This window comes from Rhinolophus sinicus, chromosome 18 (genome assembly GCF_057876585.1).
Source record: "Rhinolophus sinicus isolate RSI-liver-muscle chromosome 18, RSI-T2T, whole genome shotgun sequence".
Lineage (NCBI taxonomy): Eukaryota > Metazoa > Chordata > Mammalia > Chiroptera > Rhinolophidae > Rhinolophus > Rhinolophus sinicus.
Window position 1 is genome coordinate 81,787,229 of NC_142518.1, and position 25,020 is coordinate 81,812,248.

General features: G+C 43.4%; 1 protein-coding gene across 4 annotated transcripts in view; it reads right to left on the reverse strand.

Moving 5' to 3' along the window:
- Positions 1-25,020, reverse strand: part of SEPTIN6 (septin 6) — a 70,109-nt gene that overhangs the window by 15,036 nt on the left and 30,053 nt on the right. For all 4 annotated transcript variants that reach the window (XM_019717026.3, XM_019717028.3, XM_019717025.3 and 1 more), the window contains exons 4-7: positions 15,711-15,897; positions 12,232-12,393; positions 3,754-3,850; positions 747-915 (exon numbers count right to left, since the gene is read on the reverse strand). In XM_019717026.3, coding sequence (XP_019572585.1) covers positions 747-915; positions 3,754-3,850; positions 12,232-12,393; positions 15,711-15,897 — 615 coding nt within the window. The remainder of the gene's footprint in view (positions 1-746; positions 916-3,753; positions 3,851-12,231; positions 12,394-15,710; positions 15,898-25,020) is intronic.

The following is a 25,020-nucleotide window of genomic DNA, read 5'->3' on the forward strand; positions in this document are numbered from 1 at the left end:
TAAAAGGAGACAGACAGACCCCCATAAAGGGCACCACATGGTCATTTAAAATGTGGGGCTTATGTCACACATCGTGCATATATTAACAGATCACTTTTATTTGGCATATCTCATCTATTGGCATAGTAAACTCCTTTCAAAAACATTCCTTTTCTCTGGAAGCATCTTAAATTCTGATTTGAGAAGTTTGTCAATACTTATTAACATCCTGTGGTCAAAACAAAACACCCTTGAATGCAAATACTAATGACAGTGAATGAAGAGCCTGAAGTTCATCAACACATGTACAATGACTGCTACCTGGTTCTATCTGGTTTTGATAATGGGCAGGAGGGTAAAGAGCACACTGAAACCCAACAGAGCAGCAGGAGCCCGATGAAGAAAGTGGGGCAGAGGACAATCACAAACTGCCACATTGCAGAACAATACCCCAGCTCAAGGTCCCCCTCTAGCTGCCGTGAGCAGGTGCCCATGCAGGCGCACTTGTGGCAGTGAGACCATCAGACTTGCTGGGGCTGTGGGCCTCCTTCCTGGTCCTGTGCTTACTAAGTCCGCCTGGCCACAGCGCCACAGCTCCCCAGCATAGGTGTGCAGAGGCAGAGAGGAACAGGTAAGTGGAAGTGGCGAGTAACTGAGCCCTGCTACTCTCATCTGGGTACCTGTGTCTAGACCCTATGTATGCTCTAGGGCAAAGCTTCTATAACCCCTGCGTGGGCTAGGCTGAGCTGGGCTGGCAGGAGACGTACCTGAAGGGTTTGCTATCGGGGTCGGTGTCCTTGAAGCCCATCTCCTCCAGCTTACAGCGGCGGTAGAGCTCATAGTGCCGGCTGTGGGTTTGCTCCCGGAGGTCCTCCATGTTGACCCGAATCAGCATCTCCCGCAGCTTCACAAAGTCGCAGTGGGCCTCATTTTCAACTGCATAGCAAGCGTTGGGGGATTAAAAGTATGTTTCAAGAAAGGCCGTAAGAAGCAGAAATGGACGAAATGAGAGGTGAAATATCTAACATTGATATCGCCTTTCAATCTGCATATATACAGCCTGTGAATTGGCCTCCTGATTTCCTTTTCTACTGAAAAAAACAAACAAAAAAACAAATGAAAAGTTACAAGAATGATAGTACTGGAAAACTGCAATGCCATAAAAAAAAAATCTACAAAGACATTCAGTAGCACCTCAACTCCAATTCACCAGAAACAGGAGTGCTTGGTCTGCACCACTTTTAGGACAATGGCACATGCACATTCGGCTGTCCTTCCAATAGATATTTATGGACTCTCTGTTCCCAGTATTGTATGAGGCACTCGGAATTCAGAAATGAAGTCATGGAGTCTTGCCATCAGGAGCTAGTGGAAGAATAGCTGCAAATAGACAAATACAATGCAGTGCAAAAATTACAGAAATGGAGGTATACAGCCAAGGTGTAATAAAAGCCCAGAAGAGGAGGGGGCTAAGAACTCCTGGGAGAGTGAAGGCTTCACCAAAGAGGCAACCCTTATGATGATTCTTGAAGGGAGAATAGGAATTTATCAGGCAGATGAGGGAATAGTCTTTGCAAACTCTCAATGAGGTTAGGCAAGGTGACATAGCTAGTAAGTTGCAGAGCTAGGATTCCAATCCAGGTCGTCTAAAGCAGAGGTAAAGGATATGACCAGGTGCCAAAGTCCTTAAGGAGCAAGGAGAAAGAACTAGGACATCAATAGACAATGGTGCCAAGAGGGCCCATCTGAATGGTAGAAACTTCAAAGGGGGTGTTTTTTTAGAGGGTGGATAATAGCCTCACAGCAGCAATGGTGACCAGGACAAAGTGGGCTCCACCTTCCAGCCTGAGTGAACATACCCCTTCCTCAAAAGAGTGCAGCAAAGGTCTGCATTTGGGGCAGTGGCCAAGAAGGACAGAGATGTCGACCAAATCACAGCAGTATGGACTTCTGATTGGAATATAAGGTTGTGAGCAGTGCTCTGGCATGTGTCTCTAGGCATGGCTCCACTGTGTCAGAATGGGAATGGCCTGACCATGTGGGGACAGTACAGTATGAGATGATGAGCAGGCACAGTCACCCCAGATTCTGTCTCACAGGGTAAGGGAGAGGGAAATGGGGGCAGGGAGTGGGTGTGGGATGACAGAATGGAGCATAGTTGCAGCAGACTGCCTTGCAGTCATCAGAGTAAACTTTCCAAAGCTCAAATCAGTTCACATAACCTTTCTGCTTAAGACCCATTGCCTTTGGGATAAAGTTCCTCACTCTCATAGAACCTAAGGTAATATCAAAAATTGCATCAGTCAAGAAACTTTTCAGGACCATCTCCGGAGAGTCAGAAGGAGTGACTTCCAAGGCCCTTACAAGCTGACCAGACAATACACAGCTTCTTCCTCACTCGAACAGAACAGTGAACCCCAGCTTACAAGAAAAATGGTCAAAAACACTTTGTTGGTTAGATGTGTGTATAAGTTGGAGGAAGTCATTGGAACCATGCCTGCTGGCTTCTCCTCATGTTACCTCAGGTTCCTGTCTCTCAGACTATAAATTCATTCCCAGGGTAGGACTGTTGGTCCAGAAACCATTTGCAAATATTCCTAGTGGAGCTTCCCCAGTCTTGGCAAAGACCTAAATCTAGCAGAGCTCTGACTACCAGTCTTGTTGTACCTATGGAAAATTGGGCTGCCACTAGAGGGTCTCCGGTATGCCCTAAATCATGCTGGCCTTTGGGTACAATGTGGACAACTTCCCACCTGCTTTCAATTGTTTGCTCTGTGGCAGGGGTAAGTATGCAGTGAGCTAACCACTCTCACACATGGTGCCCTGCAATCCCAGACCTGGCTTATAGCTGCAGACTCAAAGGGCCAGGCACCTCTTCCACCGATGGCAGAGTCCTAGGCTTTGTTTTATCCACGGAACTGACGAGTCCAAGTGTAACACACATCAGGCAGACCATAAAAGGAACTTTCCTTAGTGTAAATACAATATGTCTGTTTTTAAATTGCAAAATGATCATGTATACAAAAGAGTGTATGAAATGTGCAATTTAAAGAATTTTTTAAGATGAATACCAATGTATCCACAGCCAAGGTGAAACATTACCAGCACCTTAGAAGCTCCTTTTATCTCACCTTCCCCACCATGACACTTAATCTAACTTTTGGGTTTATCATTCCTTTGTTTTTCCTTATACTTTTACCACTTACATATGAATCCCTAAAGATATATATCTTGCTTAGTTCTGTCTACTTTTGGAATGCATATAAATGGAATCACACAGCATGTATTCTATGACTTACTTAGCTCAACAGTATGTTTCTGAGATGCATTCATGCAGATGTAACTGTAATCCTTTCATTTTCGCTGCAGTATATTATCCCATTATCTGAATATTTCACAATTCATCCAATTTATTTTTAATGAATATCTGAGTTGTTTCTAATTATTTGTTATTATGAACAACACTGCTTTGGACATTGTTGTACATCTCCTGGTACACTCAGGTACACACATGCTTTCTTGCACATTCCTTCCCCCCTCACTCCAGGTACATTTGTTTTTGTTTTAGGAATGCTTTCTCTGTTGGAGACAAAGAGCAGATAATGCAGGTATGAAGACAGTCTGCCCGTTAGTGACCCCTATGGCTGTTTGAGGCCAAAACCAAAAGAGTAGAGACTGGGGACAAGTTACAGACTGGTCACACAGTGGCTCGGGACAAGCAAAAAGACAGACAGAAGGGGCTCCCTTCTTCCTGTCTCCTGGAGACTCACTCACCCTGCACTGTGCCCCAAGGGTATTGCCGGGCCTTCATCATCTTGTTTCCTATCTTCAGTTCTTCTGTGCTACCAATGACAGCAAAAGGCAGGTGGGCCTGAAACGGAAGGCAAACAAAAGCTCAGAACTCCAGGGGAAAGGCAGAGGCTCCCACAATACAACTGCTGCTCATCTCCTAGGCCTCAGGCCCTCATGCTGCACTGTCCCTCACTGTCATCAACATCAAGATGCATTTCTTTCTTTTTTTTTAACTTTTATTTATTTCAGTGTGTTTTTCCAGGACCAAGTCAAATAGCTGTTTCAATCTAGTTGTGGAAGGCACAGCTCACAGTGGCCCATGCGGGGAGCGAACCAGCAACCTTGTTGTTAAGAGCACCACGCTCTAACCAACTGAGCTAACCGGCTGCCCAAGAAGCATTTCTTAAGCTCCCAAGCAGTGTGGGGATAAGAGGCCGAGTCCAGGCTTCTGCTGTTCAGAAATTCACAATAGAAGGTAATAATGACATGGCTGAATGCATAGAGAACAGACAGAGACAGAAAATCAGGAGAATAAGCAGATACACAGATTAGGTAGCTCTTCAGTATTCACAATTGCTGAGGGGAAAATCCTTTGGAAGGTGGGTGAGTGGGATAAGGGGGACTACGTGCAGACTGAGAGGCTAAAGGAGAGTGGAGGGGACTGGGATCACTGGTCCTCCTCTTTCTCCAGAGACAGAGAAAGAGCCCCGAGAATAGGTATATACTGAAACCACACTGCTGACTGAGCTGTACCCATCTTGTTCTCATATTTCCCTGGAGCAAGAGTTCACACTGAATGCTTGAGCCTAGAAGTCAAGTCCATAAGTATTTATCCACATGCCCATGACTGTGGTGGGTTCTATTTTGGGTGCTGTAGGAAGACAAAAGAAAAAGACAGACTCCTTCTCCCTCTAGGAGCTTACAATTTTGTTGGGGAAGCCTGAATTACATATCCTAAAATCATATAAGACAGAATACGACCAAGGGCGCAAATGTATGGTCTGGTGCTCTGCACATAGTAGGTGCTTCATAAATACTCCTGGAATAGCAGTGGCAGGGCCATGGGAATAGTAAAGAGAAAAGGAAGGCCAAGTACAAACAAGGGTCTGAGCTTCTGAGTTTGGTGCTTGCAGGGGTAATGAGGAGCAATGCGTGGCTGATGAAGACTTTGTGGGTTAGAGAGGAAGGAGGCATCTGCCTGCAGTTGGTAGTTTGGACCCAGAAAACGCTCTTTAGCACCTTTTTGGCAGGGAGCTGGCCAGGTTAAAGTGCTGAGTGATCACTGGCCAAATGGAACCACTGAGTAAATATTGTTTACATACCAGGTGATCCTGAGTAGGGCTTTACAAGGATAAGTAAAAAGTTCACTGGAGCTTTCTTAGCCTGCTTGGAGAAACAGGCCTCGATCACAGATATTTTGACCCACTTGCTCATTCATCCATTCTACAAATATTTACTGAGATCTTGCTATGTGCTGGGCATTAAGAAAAATACAATACTGAAAAAGGTCAGAGGCTGCCCCTGGAGAGTGCAAAGTCTGGTAGGGCAGAGACATGCCAACAATGATAATACAGTAAGCTTCAGAATATAAACAGGCTCGAGGGCTGGAGGAACACAGAGGAAGGAGCAGCTAACTTCGTGGGGAATCAAAGCAGGCTTCACAGAGTAGGCATTAGCAACTGTACTAATAGTATTGGTAGCTATAGAACTGGTATTAACAGCAATAGCAATTCACTCAACTCTATACCAGGTGCTCTACTTTGCATTATCTCATTAAATCTTTACAACAATGTTGGAGGTAGACATACTTATTATCCCATTTTATAGAAGAAGAAACTGAGTTCCAGAAGGGCTAAGCAACTTGCCAGCAGCCACACAGTAGTGTGGGGACAGAGCCCCAGAGAGCAGTTTCCAGGCTCTCGGCCTCACATGGAAAGGTGCTGGCTCAGGTAGTAGTTGGCCGTCAGCTGTAGCCGGTTAGCCAATTGGCCACTGATATAACTGCTGAGGCTGTGCTGGTTGGTGAGTCGAGGGGAGTCAGGCGGTTGGCAGAAAAGCAGACAGCAGGTCGCACGTCGTATGAATCCAGCCTCCAGTGAGACTATAGTGGTATGACTCCCCTACCTATGGCTCCGTGGGTGTTCCTTTTTGGCCTAGCCACATCCTGCATTCTTATGTGGGGAGCGGGACTAGAGGCCCCCCAGGCCGCCCCGCATGACAGTAGTAAGGGGCAGAGCAAAGGGTGGAATCCAGGTCTCTGATTTCAAAGCCCATCCCTGTTGGTCTGCCACACCTATTTAGGGGGTAGAGCAACAGAAGAGGTGAGCACTCCAAACCCTGGGGTGAACTGGTTGTCAAGTCCAGATTTTAAGAGGCAGTTCAATTCTGGAAAACCTGCAGCAAAATGTTTTTTTGTTTGTTTAATCTGTACACTAATTTCACAGCCAGTCCTTCCTCTCTATTCTCTTCTAGCTCTGCACCACAAGAATGTTCTTCAGGTGGAAAAAACACAGGATTTAATCAGGAGCTCAGCTCCAGGACCTCTGCTAATCCCCAGAGGTACTTGGCCATCCAGCTGAAGTGGCTCTCCCTTCACCCCCTCTCAGCTGCTCTCACAGTATCATCTCAGTTCACCTCTTCCCACTCCACTGACTGTCTCTGAAACAGGGACATAGAAAAGAAGGAAAGAGGTTATGGATACGGAAGGTGGGAGAGGGGTGGAGGTGGGAAATGTTGCATCAATCCTAGTAGGGGAATGATCGAGAGGGTTATTGGGCATGTGACACATTGGACATTACGGGGCAGTGAAATCTCGAAAAACCCTGCCCAAAGGCTGGAGATCGCTGACCTCTGCCAGTTGACTTTGTAGGGGGGTCACCTGGGCACAATTCATTCCCACTCAGGGACCCAAGACATGTCGGGTGCTTCAAATCCACCCTAAACACTTTCCAGGAAAATGTTGCCCTTCCTGTAGAGACCCCAAATCTTCAGCTACATGACACAAAAGAGCCAAGGGGAAGCAATGGCAGAGGGTAGAGGGCTAGACTGAGGGAAGAGGTGAGAAAGAGAAAACACATTGTATCATTCTCAGGAATCCTGGGCTCTCAACTGAAGGTGATGGCAGGCGTGTGAAGTGGGAAGTATTTCTCTGGGCTCAAGAGAAAAGGAGAAAAAACAAAAAACAAAAACAAGAAGAGAATAAAGGCATTTAAAAAATGTCAGTATTCCCTTGGGCCTGTCATTTTTATCTTCAAAAGACATTGTTTGTTAGAATGACAGGGTCAGTGGCTGCCCCTCTTCCTTAAAATGCTATCATTTTACTCCTCCCCGCTCTAAAACCCACAGCCCCCCTCCACCCCCACCCCAGGCATATTCAAATGGCTCTGGAGACCTCCCACTCCTTTGTAACTGGCATAAAAGTCTCTTCTGATAAGTGTGTGCAAGGATATCATTTCCCAGTGCTCCCAGGCAGATTTAATTTGATTTTCACAATAGACGTACAGGGTGGTTATTATCAACCCCATTCGTGAGCCAAAAACGTTAAAGAGTTGCCCAGGTCTTTAACTCCCATGCCCAAACCTTCCCAGGGAGTAGTGAGGACACTATACTTTAGTTGTCAGTCTCCCCCAGCCACCCAGGGTGGCCTGAGCTCTGCCTCCTGGCTAAAAGGAATTTGCTGGAAGTCAGCTAACCATGAAGGGCAGGAAATCATGAGGGCTCTGGTCCTCTTTCTGCTGCCCTTGAGAGACTGATAGCTATGACAACCAGTATGGTGTCAAGAAGAGCAGGGAGAAGGTAACCACCGCCCTCCCCCCTCATCATACTCCCAGGGGTGACATTTTGTATGCTGTCTGACAATTAAGTTCGCGAACTTGTTGCAATGATGTTGCTAATCTTTTTTTATGTCAGAAGGATTACTCATTATGAATTTGTACCAACTGGACAAACAGTTAACCAAGTTTACTCTTTGTAAGTGCTGAAAATGCTGCGTGAAAAAGTTAGACGACCTGAACTTTCCACCAACAATGCATGGCTCTTGCATCACGACAATGCACCAGCTCACACGGCACTGTCTGTGAGGGAGTTTTTAGCCAGTAAACAAATAACTATTGGAATACCCTCCCTACTCATTTGATATACCTCGATGACTTCCTTCTTTACCCAAAGATAAAGGAAATATTGAGAGGAAGACATTTTGATGACATTCAGGACATCAAGGATAATACCACGACGGCGCTCATGACCATTCCAGAAAAAGAGTTCCAAAATTGCTTTGAAGGATGGACTAGGTGCTGGCATCAGTGCATAGCTTCCCAAGGGGAGTACTTCGAAGGTGACTGTAGTGATACTCAGCAATGAGGTATGTGACACTTTTTCTTGAGTGAGTTCGCGAACTTAATTGTCTGACCACGTATGTGTGGGCCCAGGTAGGAGACTCTAATGAATGCAAGACAGTGCTGCTGCTGAAATAGCCACAGGCTCCTAAGGGGAGTCTGTGTAACTCTCTTACCTGGGAGACTTCTGATGAGGTGCCCCCAGAGGTCAGATATCCCAGTCTCAGAAAACTTCAACAACAGATAGCTTCAAGCTTCATCTTGGGAATCTATTCCCAGATTCACTACTTTTCCTGTCTCATGTCTACCTTAAATTCCTCTCGGCACACTTTAAAGTGTTTGATGATCTAATTGGCATGAATTATTCCATTCTGGTTCCACTGCATCTGTTATACTTGGGAGGGTAGATGATCGTTCCCCTCAGCTCGGTGAAAGAGAAACTCAGGACACTTTACTCCTCGTCTGATAATATCCCAACTGGGTGTGGCTTCCTCCCAGGGTAGACAGTATTTCCCAGTCATGCTTTTCCCCGTTTCAGGCTCCCACTGGCGAGTAAGCAAGAGCATTGCCCGATTCCCTCTTAAGTCAATCCTTGGTGATTCCCACCAAAGTGTGTACAAACAATGGAAATGGCACTACTGCCTCAGGAGAAGGGACAAGCTTGTGCCTGTGAGTCTTCCTGTGACCCTACTGGTCACCCATGCGTGAGCCAAACCCAAGACCTCACTGATAGCCAACCAACTGAGCTGATAGAGTAACTGGGCCTATTTCCTGGTCCCTGGCCATGGTTTGAGCCACTCCAAGAACAACATTCAATGTGAAGAACACAGCAATTTTCAGTATTAAAGTCTACAACTTTGAGAGCTATCAGAATGTTAAGTTGAAAGTAGTATGCTACAAGACCTCTCACTCCCTTCTCTTGCCCCCTCAATCTGAAATCAGGGTTTTCAGAGCCACCCATAAGCCAAGGGGGAGGCTGAGATCTCATTATTTTCATTTCCTGCCATGAAAATCCTTAGTGGTAAGCAACAGAATGGCTGTATGTTCTTCCCCACTTAGGCAAGAGGCTTCTTTCACTTCTTCCAATCCAGTTCTCATGGTAATTGGCTAGGGTGGCTGAGGCTGTGGGGCTGAAGTCAAATCCAGAATTCAAAGGCCAGAACCCATTCTTCCTACCACCCAAGCCCAGGTCTCTGATGATGCAGCATCATATACCACGGCTTTTCCGAAGACCCTGGGAACTTTCGACATAGTTGTAGTGGTGGTGGGCAGGCTAGGCAATTCTGTGTATGTATTTTATAGCAGTGACTCCCCATCCTGTCCCCCATCACAACACATGTAACACACAGCATTCACATGAATGCCTCCCTCCCACAGGCATGCCCAATTCTAGGCACACTAGCTGGGAGGCCACCCCTCTCTTTCCCACTCAGAAGAGCCTGGTGGAATGCCAGGGAATGAGTGATGTTTTTATAGGGATAACCCTAAATCCACTAAACCTCCAGTTATAAGAAATAATAAGTCATGGGGATGTAATGTACAGCATAAGAAAAATAACCAACATTATTGTAATAACTTTGGTGACAGATGGTTACTAGACTTATGGGGTGATCACATCATAAGGAATATAAATGTCAAATCACTATGTTGTACATCTGAAACTAATATGATATTGTATGTCAACTATGCTTTAATTTTAAAAAAAGGAAAAAAATTAGTTTTTCAAAGTGAAACACTGGCAAACTTTGGACTATTGTAAGAAAGGACCCAGAACCCTTTCATAGCCCATACAATGTGGTTGAGAACTGCTTCATAGCATGGGAAGTTTCCACCCTTAAGGCCGTGCCTGCCCTAGGTTCAAATAGGAAGACAGAGCTGAGCTGAGAGCAGAGGCCACAGTGGTTGTCACCCCTGATCCAAAATGCAGTTGCTAAGGGTGAAATTTGGTAGATCAATAATGTAATTAAACTTAGCTAGTTTGCAGTTTGATCCATACTGATATCCAGCTGTTTCCTCTTTGTTTCTCTTCCCACTGATTAACTGAAGAATTCAGTTTGTTCCCTTCTCCAAGGCTGCCCATACTTCATTAATGAACAACATCCTAACCTAAAAAGAGCAGCTTCTTTAATTCTCAGGCGCTGGGACCCATGATCACAACTCCCTAGCAGTTTTTTGCAGATGGCTATGGACAATAAGATTGAAGATAACTTTGAGGCAGACCTGAGGCCTCAGAAGACCACAGGAGACGACTTCTCAACTATTAGCCCTGAGGCCTGCTTTCCTTTGTTCTTTCCCATTTACCTGCCTATAAAACCTATTAATCATTTTGGCTCCAGGAAGGTGGATTTTAGACATTAGTCTACCATCTTCCCTAGCTGCCGGAATCTAGAATAAATGACATTTTTCTCCTCATCAACCCATGTCACTCTAGTTTTTTGGGGCTCTTTGGGCAGTAATCGGCACCAAACTTGAGTTAGGTAACAGTGAAATGTAGTTTTGTGTGACACCTTGAGACTGCTGAGCACTCTTAGCCCCTTTCTAAGCAAAGCAAACCACAGCCTGAAAGTTGCCTGGTGACTTAGGGAACCCAAGTTTGAAGGTATATCCACGGGGCCCGATGTTCTGAGGTGACAGGTGCTTCCAGACATCACTGCCAGTGACATCAGATGACATTACTCTCTACCTCCCGTTTTTCTGTAGGCTAGGAACCTTTTCAGGTTTTCTCATTATGACAGAACCTGGTTTCCATTCAAACACCCTGACAGCTTGAGAGAATAAGCACTGATCTTTTTTTTTTTCTCTCTCTTAATGCTCACGACTGATCAGAGGTATAACTCCACCTAACAAAATCTGCATAGCCTTACTTTTGGGCCAGATTTGTCAAAGATGATGAGGGACTTCTAATAACAAACATATCGGGTGTACTGATGGGTGGGAAGTTAGGCGAGACAATGACTTCTGCCCTGCTGTGCTAATTTGTTGGCCAATTCATCGGAGGTGTCAGCTGATGCTATAACGATAACTTTTGGGGCAGCAGCACCAGGAAAAGTTTTCTAAAAATGGCTTTTATTACAAGGCTTTCCTGAGTTTGGCTATACACAGGCATTATGTCATTAGGAAAAACTGATGCCTCTCAATAGAGAAAAGGAAATCTGTTCCCAAAGCAGAGGCTTTCTGAAAGCTATTAGCTGGCTCCTTGAAATCACAACATTGAAGATTTCATGGCAACAGCATCAACACATTGTGAAAAATCACAAGGAGATGTTTGACTTTCTGCCTTCTTCATTACTCATTCCTCTAATGGGGGTAAGAGGGGTAGGAGAGGAAAGATGGAAAGTTGGTTTCTTTAAATTCATTCACATTTAATAAGCCAAAGCATAACCGTGAAACTTGAAACTAACATTTCTCTAGTCACCAGGAAAACTGGAGGCTATATATCATTTATCCTCCCAGAGGCAGAGGGCTTGATTATCTGAGTATAGATTATCCTTGAATGTCCAAAGCCAGCCAAGTTGTTTAGCCTTTCCTTCTTGCACTGCTGTCAATTGTCACCGCACTGTTTGGGTCAGAGACAAAGAATGTCCCTGGGGGCTTCCTGGCCTAGACCGAGCAGCATCAAGTGGAGGGTGGAAGGAGAGGTCTGAATCTCCTGCTTCAGACTCTTCCTGGAGTCAGCCTTTCCCTGCCTTAGTCTCTGGCTACCGTGTTTCCCCGAAAATAAGACCTAGCCAGACCATCAGCTCTAATGTGTCTCATGAAGCAAAAATTAATATAAGACCTGGTCTTACTTTACTATAAGACTGGGTCTTACGTAATATAAGACCCAGTCTTATATTAATTTTTGTTCCTAAAGACGCATTGGAGCGATGGTCCAGCTAGGTCTTATTTTCGGGGAAACATGGTATTAATCTCTGAGGCTTTGAAGTAGCCACAGCTAGGAGAGAGGGGCTAGGAGAGAGGAGCTGTTTGGTTTTGGATTCTCTCTCACTGATACCTGAGACTCAGATAACCAAGAGTTGACTACACTAAGATAAATGGTGAAGATGTTTGACTGCTAATTTGGTGAAATAATAATAGAAATAAAGAACAAATGGCCAGCAAGTTAAACTCCTGTGCCCCCACTCACATTCATGGTTCCGTTGATCTCTGCCACTGACTCATCATCTGTAGGGAACTGGTAGATCTGGACCCCATTGCTGACAAGCTCGCTGGTGATTTTGATCTTGAACTTTGTTAGCTCACTCTTAGAAACTGCATCTGATTTGGCAATGATGGGGATGATGTTCACCTAGGGAAGGGAGGGAGCAAAGTGGGATCATTGTTGGTAACCTGCAACTATAGCAGCATGGCCTAAGACTTCCACCAGCTGCCGGAGGGAGCAGCTCAACCCAGTGGTCTAGGACTGGCCACCTCTGGAAGCCAAATAACAACATAATAAATGACAATGAGTGCTTATGAAGTATCGGGCACTGAAGTAAGTGCTTTACATGGATTAAAACAATTAATCCTGACAATAACCCTCCCAGGGGGTATCATTACCATTATTTTACCAATGAGAAATTGATGCATAGAGAGGCTAAATAACTTGTCCAAGGCCACAGAGCAGATAAGTAGCAGAACTGGGATCCAGATCCAAGTTTAACCTTATTCTTAAGTCTAGAATCTTAACCATGAGCTGTCTACCAGCTAAGATCCAAATTGATGGGCTGTGGGATATCTTAATAATCAAAGTCACTGCTCGGGTGATTTGAAGCTGAAAGATGACAGTTGATAATCTGTGGTTGACAAGGGGAGAAATGGCAACTCCTTGCTAACAGTAAACTTTCCCAACCCATCCAGTGCAGGTTAGCCCCAGCCAGTGTGATGGAGACCCACATAGGTTATGGCAGGAAGGGGAGGCAGGGTGGAGCTCAGTGAAAATGCACATCTGGCCTTATTTCTGGCAGCAAACACTGATGAACCAATCCAGTTAGGTGAAGAAGACCCGCTCAGTTCCCAATTTGATCTGAGACATATGCAAAGAGTTATATTGTCTGGGTCTTGTGGTTAATTTCTGCATAAAGAAAGCAGGCATAAACACCAAATTTCACCCCAAAAAAAGGCCTAATGCTGCCCCCAATTCAAGCCACTTGAACCCTGATCCTTGAAATTCCTCCAAGAAGGGACAAGGCTTTTGTTGCCGGAAGGTAAAGGAACTTGAAATGCATGTGACTTAGTGAGACAGAGCACCCCCAAGGTTCACACGGAGAAGTCAGTCGTTGCTGCCAGCAGCTTCCAATGGGATGGCATGGATGGAGCTGGGGTCCTGAAAAGAGCTCTGAAATGGAGGGCTGGGAGACAAAATCTGCCTCTTTTGCATTTTGCTTCAGGAGCACCTCTAAAGACTGATACCACACAGGGCTTCAGGTGCTAAGTCAAGCAAAGATTACACCTTGGAGGGACCTCCCTTGAAGTCTTTTTTGGGAGGATGGGTGGGTGACGGGGCAAAGCCCTCTCCCCTTGTCAACCACAGATTATCAACTGTCATCTTTCTGCTTCAAATCACCCGAGCAGTGACTTTGATATTAAGATACCACACAGCCCATCAATTTGGGTCTTAGCTGGTAGACAGCTCATGGTTAAGACTCCGGACTTAAGAATAAGGCTAAACTTGGATCTGAAACAGCAGGCAGAGCCAACTCTCCTTGCCACTTTTTGTTGTTGTTCTGTGATTTATTTATTTATTTATTTTAAGATTTTATTGAGGAAGTGGAACAGGATTTTATTGGGGAACAGTTTGTATTTCCAGGGCTTTTCCCAAGTCAAGTTGTTTTCCTTTCAATCGTAGTTGCAGGGGGCACAGCCCACCATCCCTTACGGGAGTTGAACCTGCAACCTTCTGGTTGAAAGGATGTACTCCAACCAACTGAGCCATCCAGGAGCTCAGCGGCAGCTCAGCTCAAGGTACCGTGTTCAATCTTAGTTGTAGGGGGCGGAGCCCACCATCCCTTGCGGGCTTCGAGGAATCGAACTGGCAACCTTGTGGTTGAGAGCCCACTGGCCCATGTGGGTATCGAACCGTCAGTCTTCGGTGTTAGGAGCACGGAATTCCAACCGCCTGAGCCACCAGGCCAGCCCCTGTGATTTATTTTTTATTTTTTATTGGGGAATATTGGGGAACAGTGTGTTTTTCCAGGACCCATCAGCTCCATGTCAAGTTGCTGTTTTCAATCTCATGGTGGAGGGCACAGATCACTGGTCCATGTGGGAATAGAACCGGTGACCTTGGTGATATGAGCTCCGCGCTCTAACCATTGAGCAAACCAGCCGCCCTCCTTGTCACTTTTTATCACGTCTCCATGGGAACATTATAAACATATACCAAAGGCTGTTTATGTACCTGCCTCCTCACCAGCCGACTGCTTCTCTGCTGCCCTGTACGGGTCATTGCAGGGGATGACAACATTTCCAGAACAGTCAATTACTCACGGGTGGTGAGCTCATTGCGGGAAAATTGCTCCTATTTTGATTATAGCTGAAATTCAGTTTTATAGTGGATGTGCTACTAAATCACTGCATATAAATTAGATTTTTGTAAAAAAAAAAAAATACCATGGAGTATGAGAGAGCTCAGTCTGAATCTCAGGCCCATAACAAGTTGTCTAAAGCTGAGCAAGATTTTTGACTCTGTGTCTCATGTGTAAAATGGGAATAATAATAGTATCCACCACACTGGATATTAGAAAGATAAAATAATGTATATAAAGTGCTCATCACAGTGTCAGCCACCTACAAAATATTAGGAGGAAAATGTACCAGTATTAGGTTTTTTAAAGAATTCCATGGTCAATTCTTTTGTACAACAAATAATCATTTAACATGAAGAATCATTGTCTGATTTACATCTGGAGTGGAATTCACATTTTTCAGTTTCTCTTAAAGCAGGACATGCCTGATTCCTGCAGCCATCTTTTTCAGGTATGGAGGCAATAGAACATGGTGCCAGGGATCTGAATTCGAATCTAAACTCTGCAAATAGCCAGCTATATGACAATGGGCAAGTCACTTAACCTATCAGAGCCTCAGTTTTCTCCTCTATAAAATGGGGGATAATGATAGTGGTTGCCTCATAGGGTCGTTGATTTAATGAGCTGATCCATGAAGTACTTAGCACAGTGCTGGCATATGAGAGTTTAAGAAATGTCAGCTGCAATTATAAAAATCAGTATTGATACTAAGAATAATAACTTTAAAGTCAAGTTTACATGTTTGGATTTAGTACAGGCCAGTTAACACTGAAACAAAGAAAAAATACCTTTTCATTGCCAAAGGCTGAGCCCTTAGACCCGGACAGAGATCTTGCTTGTATCCACCCTTATTCCCAAGAGGGATCAGAGCAGAGAGATAGCTCAGGGCAAACCTGTACCCCACGCTGGGAAAACAAAGTACTTGACACAGGTGTGGGATCAATAGCACCATCTTTATGGAGGGAGAGGGAATAAGGAGAGGATGAAGAGGCCACAAAAAAAACCACTCCTAGAATCTGGCCTCTACTTCGTACAAAAGACCAGTAAGAGTGATCCAGTTTGCCCAGCCTCCTCCCTGCCCTCACCCCTGCCTCCATACCTTACTGTCCAGCTTCTTCATCGTCACTAAGTCCAAAGACTTCAGGGAATGACCCGTGGGGGCGATGAAGTACAAGCAGGCATGGATGCGGGAGTCGTGGTAGGTGTGCAGTATCCTGCGAATCTTCAGCTCCTCCTGCAGGTAAGCCTCAAATTGGGCATCGATGAATTCCACGATGGGCTTGTAGCTAAAGGGGACAGTCAGGAGATGGCAGAACCACTTCAAAAATGAAGATTTTGATAAAGTTCCTTGGAGAAATTTAAAATGCCCTCAATAATCTGTCCCATCCAGCTGGATTTCTCCATGTTCCTCATCAGTGGGCCTCCAATCCCGTCAGGCTGATCACCCCCTTCATCCTACATAAGCCAAACTTATGCCCATCTGTATGCCTTCACTCTGGAATGCCCATTTCTCTCTTCTCATCCTAATCTTGCCCTCTCAGACCTCAGGGCCCAGTTGAATACCCCCCTCCTCCATACAGCCTTCCCCAATTATGCCAGAAATCCCTTCCGAGATCCAGGAGCATAAAAAATAATTACTCGGTTGAAGCACTTACTGTTGCTTCACAAAGATTAGTGGTCCCTCAAATAGACTGTGTCCTTCTGAAGGGCAGGGACTGTGAAGGGCACTTCTTTATCTCCCATGGGGCCCTGATGCAGCGTGGAGCCCACTGGCAGTATCTGTGGATGGGCTGATCATCCTCCAAGCTGGGCCTGAGTCTTTGCTTCTTGTGTCCCTCCCCAGTGCCTAGTATGGGAGCTAGGTACCCAGTGGTGGCCAGGACCTATCCTTGACCGACTGCTGGGGAATCCTGTTAGAACATTTTTGGTTCTGATCAGTCTTGCAAGATTCAGTGGCGCTCCCCACTTGGCACACCTAAGATCCAGATTTTTTCTGGTTCTCATTTACTCCAAGGTTGTGACTTTAAAATCTAAGTATTGGGGCAAAATTTGATAAGGATACCCCCCAGCAACAGCCTTCACAGATGTACACACACACCTGAGCTCACTAAGTCTCCACACACTGCCCTCCTTTGTGGCCCTAAGGTCTTGCCAAGGCTTCTTAAACAACATTCAGTCCTCTGCTCCTCCCTGTCCTGGGAAGCTTATCACTTCTATCCCAAGCCATTTCTGCTGTCCCTGCAGCCTCTTTCTGCTCTAACTAGGTCAGTTTCACTTCTGCCCCGCCTCTGTTCTCATCTCCCTGTCCATCTGCTGCCTCTCCATCTGGAGGGCTTCATTCATCCATTCGGGCTAGAAGAGGTTCATTATCCAGCCTAGGGCAGTGAGTTTGCAGATAGCACTGCCAGAAAGAAACATGATCAAAGGAGGAGTGGGACCCAACCAACGCCTCCTACCTTCAGCAGCCCCCAACCTAAGCCTTTTTGAAAAACCCTCTTAGTAGAGAAGGGAAAATAGCCTTTAAGAAAAAGAATCACAAAATCCTAGATTCTGGGAGCTACATACAGAGGAGATCCAGGTTCAGGGTACCTCTGGAACCACAGAGAAAAGTCTAAAAATATAGCCCTTTCTTTCTTCCTTTGAGCCCTCTGATCCAAACATTGTTCTAAAGGGTAAAAGCATCAAAGAATATTGGTTGCAGAGATCCTTAGAAGGTTCCGAAAGAATCAGGAGTGATGGTGGGGGAATGCAGCCTTAGATTCATCTAATTAATTTTGGGATGACTGGTTGGTTTCAACGACCTAATCATGGCACTGCTTCATTTTTTTCCTCCAATACATAACTTTTTTTTTACTTCATATTTTGCTCTACAAAAGGGATCAAAGGAGGAAGGAAAAGAGTATATTATTAGCTTTCCCCCCCTGAATCTAGTACTACCCTAGACCTATCTTTCTGCTGCTGCTTCTGGCTCTTAGGGTCTCTGGAGAGGTGCATGAATTAGACCAGCCAATCAACCAACAAGATTTGTTTTAAACTAATCCTAAATGGGTGATTCATCTTTGTCTTATTCATCTTTGTCTCTTCAGTATCTGGAATACAATAAGGGTTCCACCCCCACTCCCAATGGCTCATCTTCCCACAGTGGCCATCTCTCCCACCTTACTTTGTTGTGCTCACTGGACTCCAGTCCATGGTAAACAAAATCCCATAGGCAACCTCCTCACCAAATGCTTTCTTCGTCTAAGTGATACCTGACTCACTTTCAAAGACACTGTTCCCCTCATATCCTTCTCACCTGGAAATTTCTGTATCTCTCACACCAAAGTTCCATGAAGGGGTAAAGAGGGAGCTTTCTTCTAGCTTGTTATTCCCTGGCTTAGTGTGATCTCTTCCACCTCCTACAAAACCCAGCTCCAACATGTTCTACCCTTCTTCGTCACTGCTGTTTTATCTTTTACTTAACCTGGGGTCCACAGACCTCCAAGGGGTCTGTGGATAGAACTCATAGCATCCATGAACTTGGACAGGGAAGGAAACACATCTTTGTCACCAGGCTCTAACTGAAGTTTACCATTTTCCTCCGGTACAAACATAGGTAACAACCTACAGTAATTTTAGCAATACCTGAGATTTCATAACCAATAAAAATCATTGATATTTTTGTTTCCTATTACGGTTGTTGTGAAATCTCAAAAAAACATTTATACTCATCCTAATTATGATAGTTATTAGACTTGCATATAGATAGTGTTACTTCAAGAATAGAGAAGTACATGGATTATTAAATCACAATTTTGAAATATTTTGGTATTAATTGTATCTTTAGTGTCATTGGTGTATTTCAGGCATTTAAAAATGTTATTCTAAGAATGAGACTACAGATCTCACTAGATTACTAAAGGGACCAAAGTCACAAAACCTGTACTCTAGACACTACTTATTCATTTCAGTTAGTGATATGTACTATGAAGACAATAAAATAGGATAATGAGATAAATGGTAACTGAGGGTTCAGCTACTTTAAATATAGTGAGCAGGGAAGGCTTCTCTGAGGTGACATTTGAGCTGCAAAAAAGAGAATGAGAGAGCCATGGAGAATCTGGGAGAAGAGCATTTCAGGCAGAGGAATAATACATGTAATGGTCCTGATGAGGCAAGTTTGAACAATAGGAAGAGGGCAAAGGAGCCGGGAATTAGTGAAAAGAGGAAGAACAATAAGCTATTCACAATAGCCAAAGGTGAAAGCAACCCAAATGTCCATCAACTGATAACTGGATAAACAAAATGTGGAATATCCATCCAGTGGACTATCGCTGAGTCATTAAAAGGAAGAAAGTTCTGATATATGTTGCCACATGGATGAAACTTGAAAACACCTTAAGTGAAAGAAGCCAAACACAAAAGGACAAATATTGTATGAGCCCACATATCTGAAGTCCTAGAATAGTCAAATTCATAGAGGCAGAAAATAGAATAGTGGTTACCAGGGGCTGAGGGGAGGGGGAAATAGGGAGATGTTTGTTAATGGGTTTCCTTTTGGGGTGATAAGAATATTTTGAACTAGATAGAGGTGGTGGTCGCACAACATTATGAATGCATTATATGCCACTGAATTGTTCACTTTAAAATAGTTAATTTTATGTTATGTGAATTTCACCTCAATAAAAACAAGAATAATAAGAGATGAAGCAAATGAGGCAGCAGGGGACAGATCACATAGGGTATTGTGGGTAGGGTATAGTAAGCGTTTTTGTTTTGTTTTGGTTTGTTTTTTTTGCTGTGAAGGGGGCCTTCTGTTCCATGTTTTCTAATTGGTTATTGTTGGTTGATAAAAAGCCTATGGCTTTCTGCAGGTTTATTTTGAAATTGTTCACTAGAATTGTTTTTCAGTTAATTACCTTGGGTTTCCTAAACAGACATATAGAAAAATATTAATTTTACCTCTCAGTGAATACTTTTCAACTGTCATCTTTCTTGATAATGTTGACCAGTCCCTTCTTGAAACACTGTCTTCTGGCTTCACTGCCACCATTATATCCTACCTCTGTAACTCTTCCTTCTCACTCGCCTTACCTTAAATTCTTCACCTGTCTCTGAGGTTCCATTCTGGACCATTCTGTTGTCTTTCTACACATTACATGCACATTGTCCCTGAGTGGCCCCACTTATTCCCATGGCCTCACTTATCACCGTCTTCCTACTGCACTTCCTAGACACGTAAGAAGTCATCCTAGCCTCCTTCATCTCCCATGTGCCAGTCCCCTATGCCAACACAGCCATCAGAAGCTCCCCGCTGGAAACCCACAAGGCCTGGTCACAGACACTATACTAGAACACCACCATCTCAGGCGCCAAACTCAAGACATAAGGTCAGATCTACTGGAACAATGCCAAAAGTGAAACAGCTAATTCACTCTACCACCATCCTTCCAGTTACCTCTCCTTCCCTATACACTCATCCCTATTCTGCTCTATCCTCCATAGATTTGTCCTGCTGCAGCTATCTTCCTTCAATAACATTTCTTCCACTGTGCCCTCTGAAACTCCTGTACCACGATAAACAAAATTGCCTACATCTTTGCCACTCAGAGTAGGAGAGTGTGGTCCTTGGACCAGCAACACTAGCATCACCCCAGAGCTTGTTAAAAATGCAGACTCTCCAGTCCCCAACCCAGACGTAAAGGGACAGATTCTACATTTTATTAAGAGCTTCAATGGCTTGTGTGCAACGTTAAAGTTTGAGAAGTGCTGGCCTATATCATCTGCCTCTCAGAACCTGCCTACCTCTTCACCCTAATGGAAACCTCCTTCTCCCCCGAGGACACCACAACTCTGAGGACACCAATACCTGGCAGCCTTCTTCAGTGTAGGCTTCTCATTCTCCCATGACCTGTGTATCTTGGGGAAAGTAGAGTGGGCATTCATGTAGCTCCTCAGTGCCACTTCTAGACTGTTACTCCTCTACCTCCATGTAAAGCCCTTTCTTCATTTTAAACCTCTTCCATCCTCTTCTGGGGGACGGCAATGTGCTGTGGACAACCCATCAAACCTTCAGCCTCTTTATTCCTTGACAGCCTCAACTTCACAACCTTCAGCTCCCTCTAATTCAGCCACCTACACACCTTACCACTAGTACCCCACTACCTGACCACCTCACACCTTTCCGGCTCTCTTATGCCTTCAGTTGTCCTAAACCTGATCTTTCACTACATAGAATCTTTTGGTATCTTGACTTCTCCCTTATCTCACAGGATATCAGTCTCTTCCTGGCCTCATCTCCTTCTCATCCCAGGCTGAACCCCATAATTGATTACCTGGACCACTCTTATCAACACCATCATTCACATTGCACGCTTGCCTTCTACCCAACTTGCCTAGCAAAACTGCTATGCTGAATGAATTTCAGGATCTGCTCTCTCTGTTCCTACACTGCTGCTGCTCAAGTTGGCTAGAAGCAATCAGAAAACTATAGGTCTTGGCACCACTACAAGTCCATGGCCCATATGAGTATGGGCCTTTAAAACAACATGACAATCCCTTTACTCATCTTTGATTGGTTCCCTTCCCATTGCCTTCACTGACCATTCCAAACTTTTAGTACTTTCCTCAAGCTACAAAACTTACTCATGACCCTTTCACTCTGACAAGATGGTCGGCCTCCTACTTTACCAATATAATCAAGGCCACCAGGCTCACACTACCCCAACTTCCTGCCTCACTCCCTCCCCTTTAAAAATGAATCAATTCTTCCCTGTTTCTCTCTAGTTTCTGAGGATGAAGGGTCCTTCATCCTGTTCAAGGTCCATCACCCCTGTGCAATTGATCTCATTCTTTCAGGCTCTTTGAAAACCTTGCTTCATCTAACAGCTCCTCACCTCTTACTGACTCCTTCCTCTCAATCTATACACATGCTTAAGTCTTCCCTCATCTAAAAAAAAAATTTTTCCTCAATGATACATTTCTTCCCAAATACTACCCTATGCCTTTTCTTCCCTTAACAGTCAAGTTTGTCTTTTGCACCTACCACAGGGCCTACCGTATTAGTGCTCGATATTTAATGGAAGGATGGAGATTTTTTGAAAGAATAATGTACTCTTTTTTTTTTTAAATATACTTATCATTCACTGTTCAACACATTATAGATGTTTTCTACCTTCACCAGCATCCTACTTATCAACACATTGATTGGATACATTTGGTTTTCAATGATAAAAATTTAGAGGTATTCTCTTTAGTATTTTATTTTTCCCATCAATGTATATATCATTCATTCACTTGTTCATTCAACAAATTTGTACTGAATACCTATTATATGCCAGTTGACTTGAATTCATCCTATAAGACTTCAAGACTTAGTACAGCCATTCCTGATCACCTCCTCTTCCCTCTCAGCAACCTCCAACTTACACTCCCACCACCAGACTTACTGATTGCTACTCTTCCCATCCCCACATACCTGTTATTGTACTTCACCTTATGTAGAATTTGTATACATTATTTGTCTCCTGCACTAAACTGTGAGCTCCATAACTAAAGACTGTGCCTTGTTTCTTAGTATCCCTGGAACTTTACACTGTACCTAGCACACAGTTGACATTTAGTATTTTATAAACTGAACTAGGTCCCCCACATCGATTTGGTTATTAATTCTCGTGGATCCTTTTTCTCACATCTGCCCTCTCCTTTCTATCCTCTAAGGCTTCTGCTGCTGTTCAAGCCTTTATCATCTCTATCACCCCTGACCTCCTTGCCTCCCTCTGGACACTACTTTATCTCTTTTCCCCAGTTCAGAAAAGCTTTTTTAAATGAGCAGTCACCACCCACTCTATCTGCTTCCTTTAAATTTTTCCACTTTTTAAATTTTTAATTATATGAGCAATACATATACTCATGCTCCTCTCCTCAGAGATAACTATTTTCAGATTGTTGATTATCCATGCAGAACTTTTTCTGTGCATTTATATTCAGAGAAGGAGAGAGAGAGAGAGAGAGAGAGAGAGAGAGAGAGAGAGAGAGAGAGAGAGAGAGAGAGAGGTCTGTTGTTTTATCGGGAAGGGGCAGATTTATGTAAACGGCATCATGATTTGTAAATCAACCTGTAACTTCTTTTTTCACTTAACATCTCCACGTGAGTACATATAGATCTACTTCATTTTTTTTTAAACTGCCAAGTAGAATTCTATAATATGGTTGTACCATAGCTCATTTAGTCGCTCTATTGGTAGAAATTTAGACTGTTTTAAAAAAAAAAAGTTTTATTCCATAATGAATGCTACAGTGAGCATCCTTTCTGTATGCTTTTCATGAATACATGCAACTGATTCTCTATGCTATATACCTAAGAGTGGAAATGCTGGTCACATTTCAAATTTTAATAGATCCTGCCAAATTTGCTCTCTAAAAAAATCCGCATCAATTTATACTCGCAGAATCATGAATGAAATTACCAGGTGTTAGTGGATATTGTATTTTTATTTTTGCAAATCTAATGAATAAAAATATATTTGTGTTTCATTTTGCATTTCCCTAATTATTGGTGATGTTGAATGAGCATCGTTCCATATTTTGATTGGCCATTTATATTTCCCCCCGGTCAATTCCTTCTTTATTTCTCATTGAATTGTAGAAGTTCTTTTTACATTTTAGAAAAGGGCTTTGTTTGTTATATAGGTTGCAAATATTTTCTTCCCATCTTCAGTTTGTTTTCAGTTTTGTTTATGGTGTCTTTCAATATATAAAGGGTTTTTTTGTTGTAATGAATTTGAATGTCAGTCTTTTCTTCTAGGATTTTTGGATTTTCTGACACAATTAGAAAAGCATTCTCTATCCCAAAAGTTATTTTTCTCCATATATTTTTACAAATTGTTTTTTTTCATTAGTTTCAGGTGTACAAAACAATGTAGTAGTTAGACATTTATCACTTATATCCCTCACACAGTGATAACCCCCCTCCCCCAAACTACTACCCCTCTGACATCGCATACAGCTGTTATATTTCCACTATCTCTATTCCTAATGCTGTACTCCACTTCTTGTAACTATATATACATATAAAATTATAGTTGACATTCATTATTCTTCAGCTTCAGCTTCAGGTGTACAGTGCAGTGATCAGGCATCTACATCATCCCTGAGTTGGTCTCCCTAATGAGACAAGTGTCCATCGGATACCCTACAAACTCTTTACAACATTATTGATTACATTCCCCAAATTGACCTTCGTATCCCCGTGGCAATCTTGTGGTTACCGATTGTGCTTTCTAATCCCCTTACCTTCCCCCTTATCCCCAAACCCCCTCCCATCTAGCAACCCTCAGTTTTTCCTCTATATCTCCAAAACTGTTTCGGATTAGTTCATTCACTTATTCTTTTCTTTAGATTCCACATATAAGTGAGATCATCTGGTATTTGTCTTTCTATGACTTATTTCACTTAACATAATGTTTTCTAGGTCCATCAATGTTGTTGCAAATGGCAAGATTTCTTTCTTCTTTATGGCTGCGTAATACTCCATTGTATAAATGTACCACCGTTTCTTAATCCAGTCATCTACCAATGGGCATTTCAGCTGTTTCCATGTATTGGCTATTGTGTATAGTGCTGCAATAAACATAGGGGTGCATACAGTTTTTTGAATTACAGTTTTGGATTTCCCCAGATAGATATCTAGGAGTAGAACTGCTGGGTCATAAGGTAGTTCCATTTTCAGTTTTTTGAGATATCTCCACACTGTTTTCCATAGTGGCTGCACCAATCTGCAATCCCAACAGTGCACGAGGATTCTCTTTTCTCCACATCCTCGCCAGCACTTGTTGTTTGTTGATTTATTGATGACAGCCATTTTGCCTGGGGTGAGGTGGTATCCCATTGTGGTTTTTATTTGCATTTCTCTAATGATTAGTGAGGTTGAGCATTTCTTCATATGTCTGCTTGCCATCTGTATGTCCTCTTGAGAAAAATATCTCTTCATGTCCTCTGCCCGTTTTTCAATTGGGTTGTTTGTGTTTTTGGAGTTGAGTTGAGTGAATTTTTTATAAATTTGGGATATTAACCCCTTATCAGATATATCATTGGCAAATACCTTCTCCCATTCAGTAGGATCCCTTTTTGTTTTATTCATGGTTTCCTTTGCTGTGAAAAAACTTTTTAGCTTGATGTAATCCCACATTTATTTTTTCTCTTACTTCCCTTGCCCGAAGGGGTAAATCAGTAAAAATCTTACTCCGTGTAATGTCTGTAAATTTTTCCCTATATTTTCTTCTAGGAGTTTTATGGTTTCAGATCTTACATTTAAGTCTTTAATGCATTTTGAATTTATTTTTGTATATGGTGTAAGGAGGTGGTCCAGCTTCATTTTTTTGCATGTGTCTGTCCAGGTTTCCCAGCACCATTTATTGAATAGATTGTCT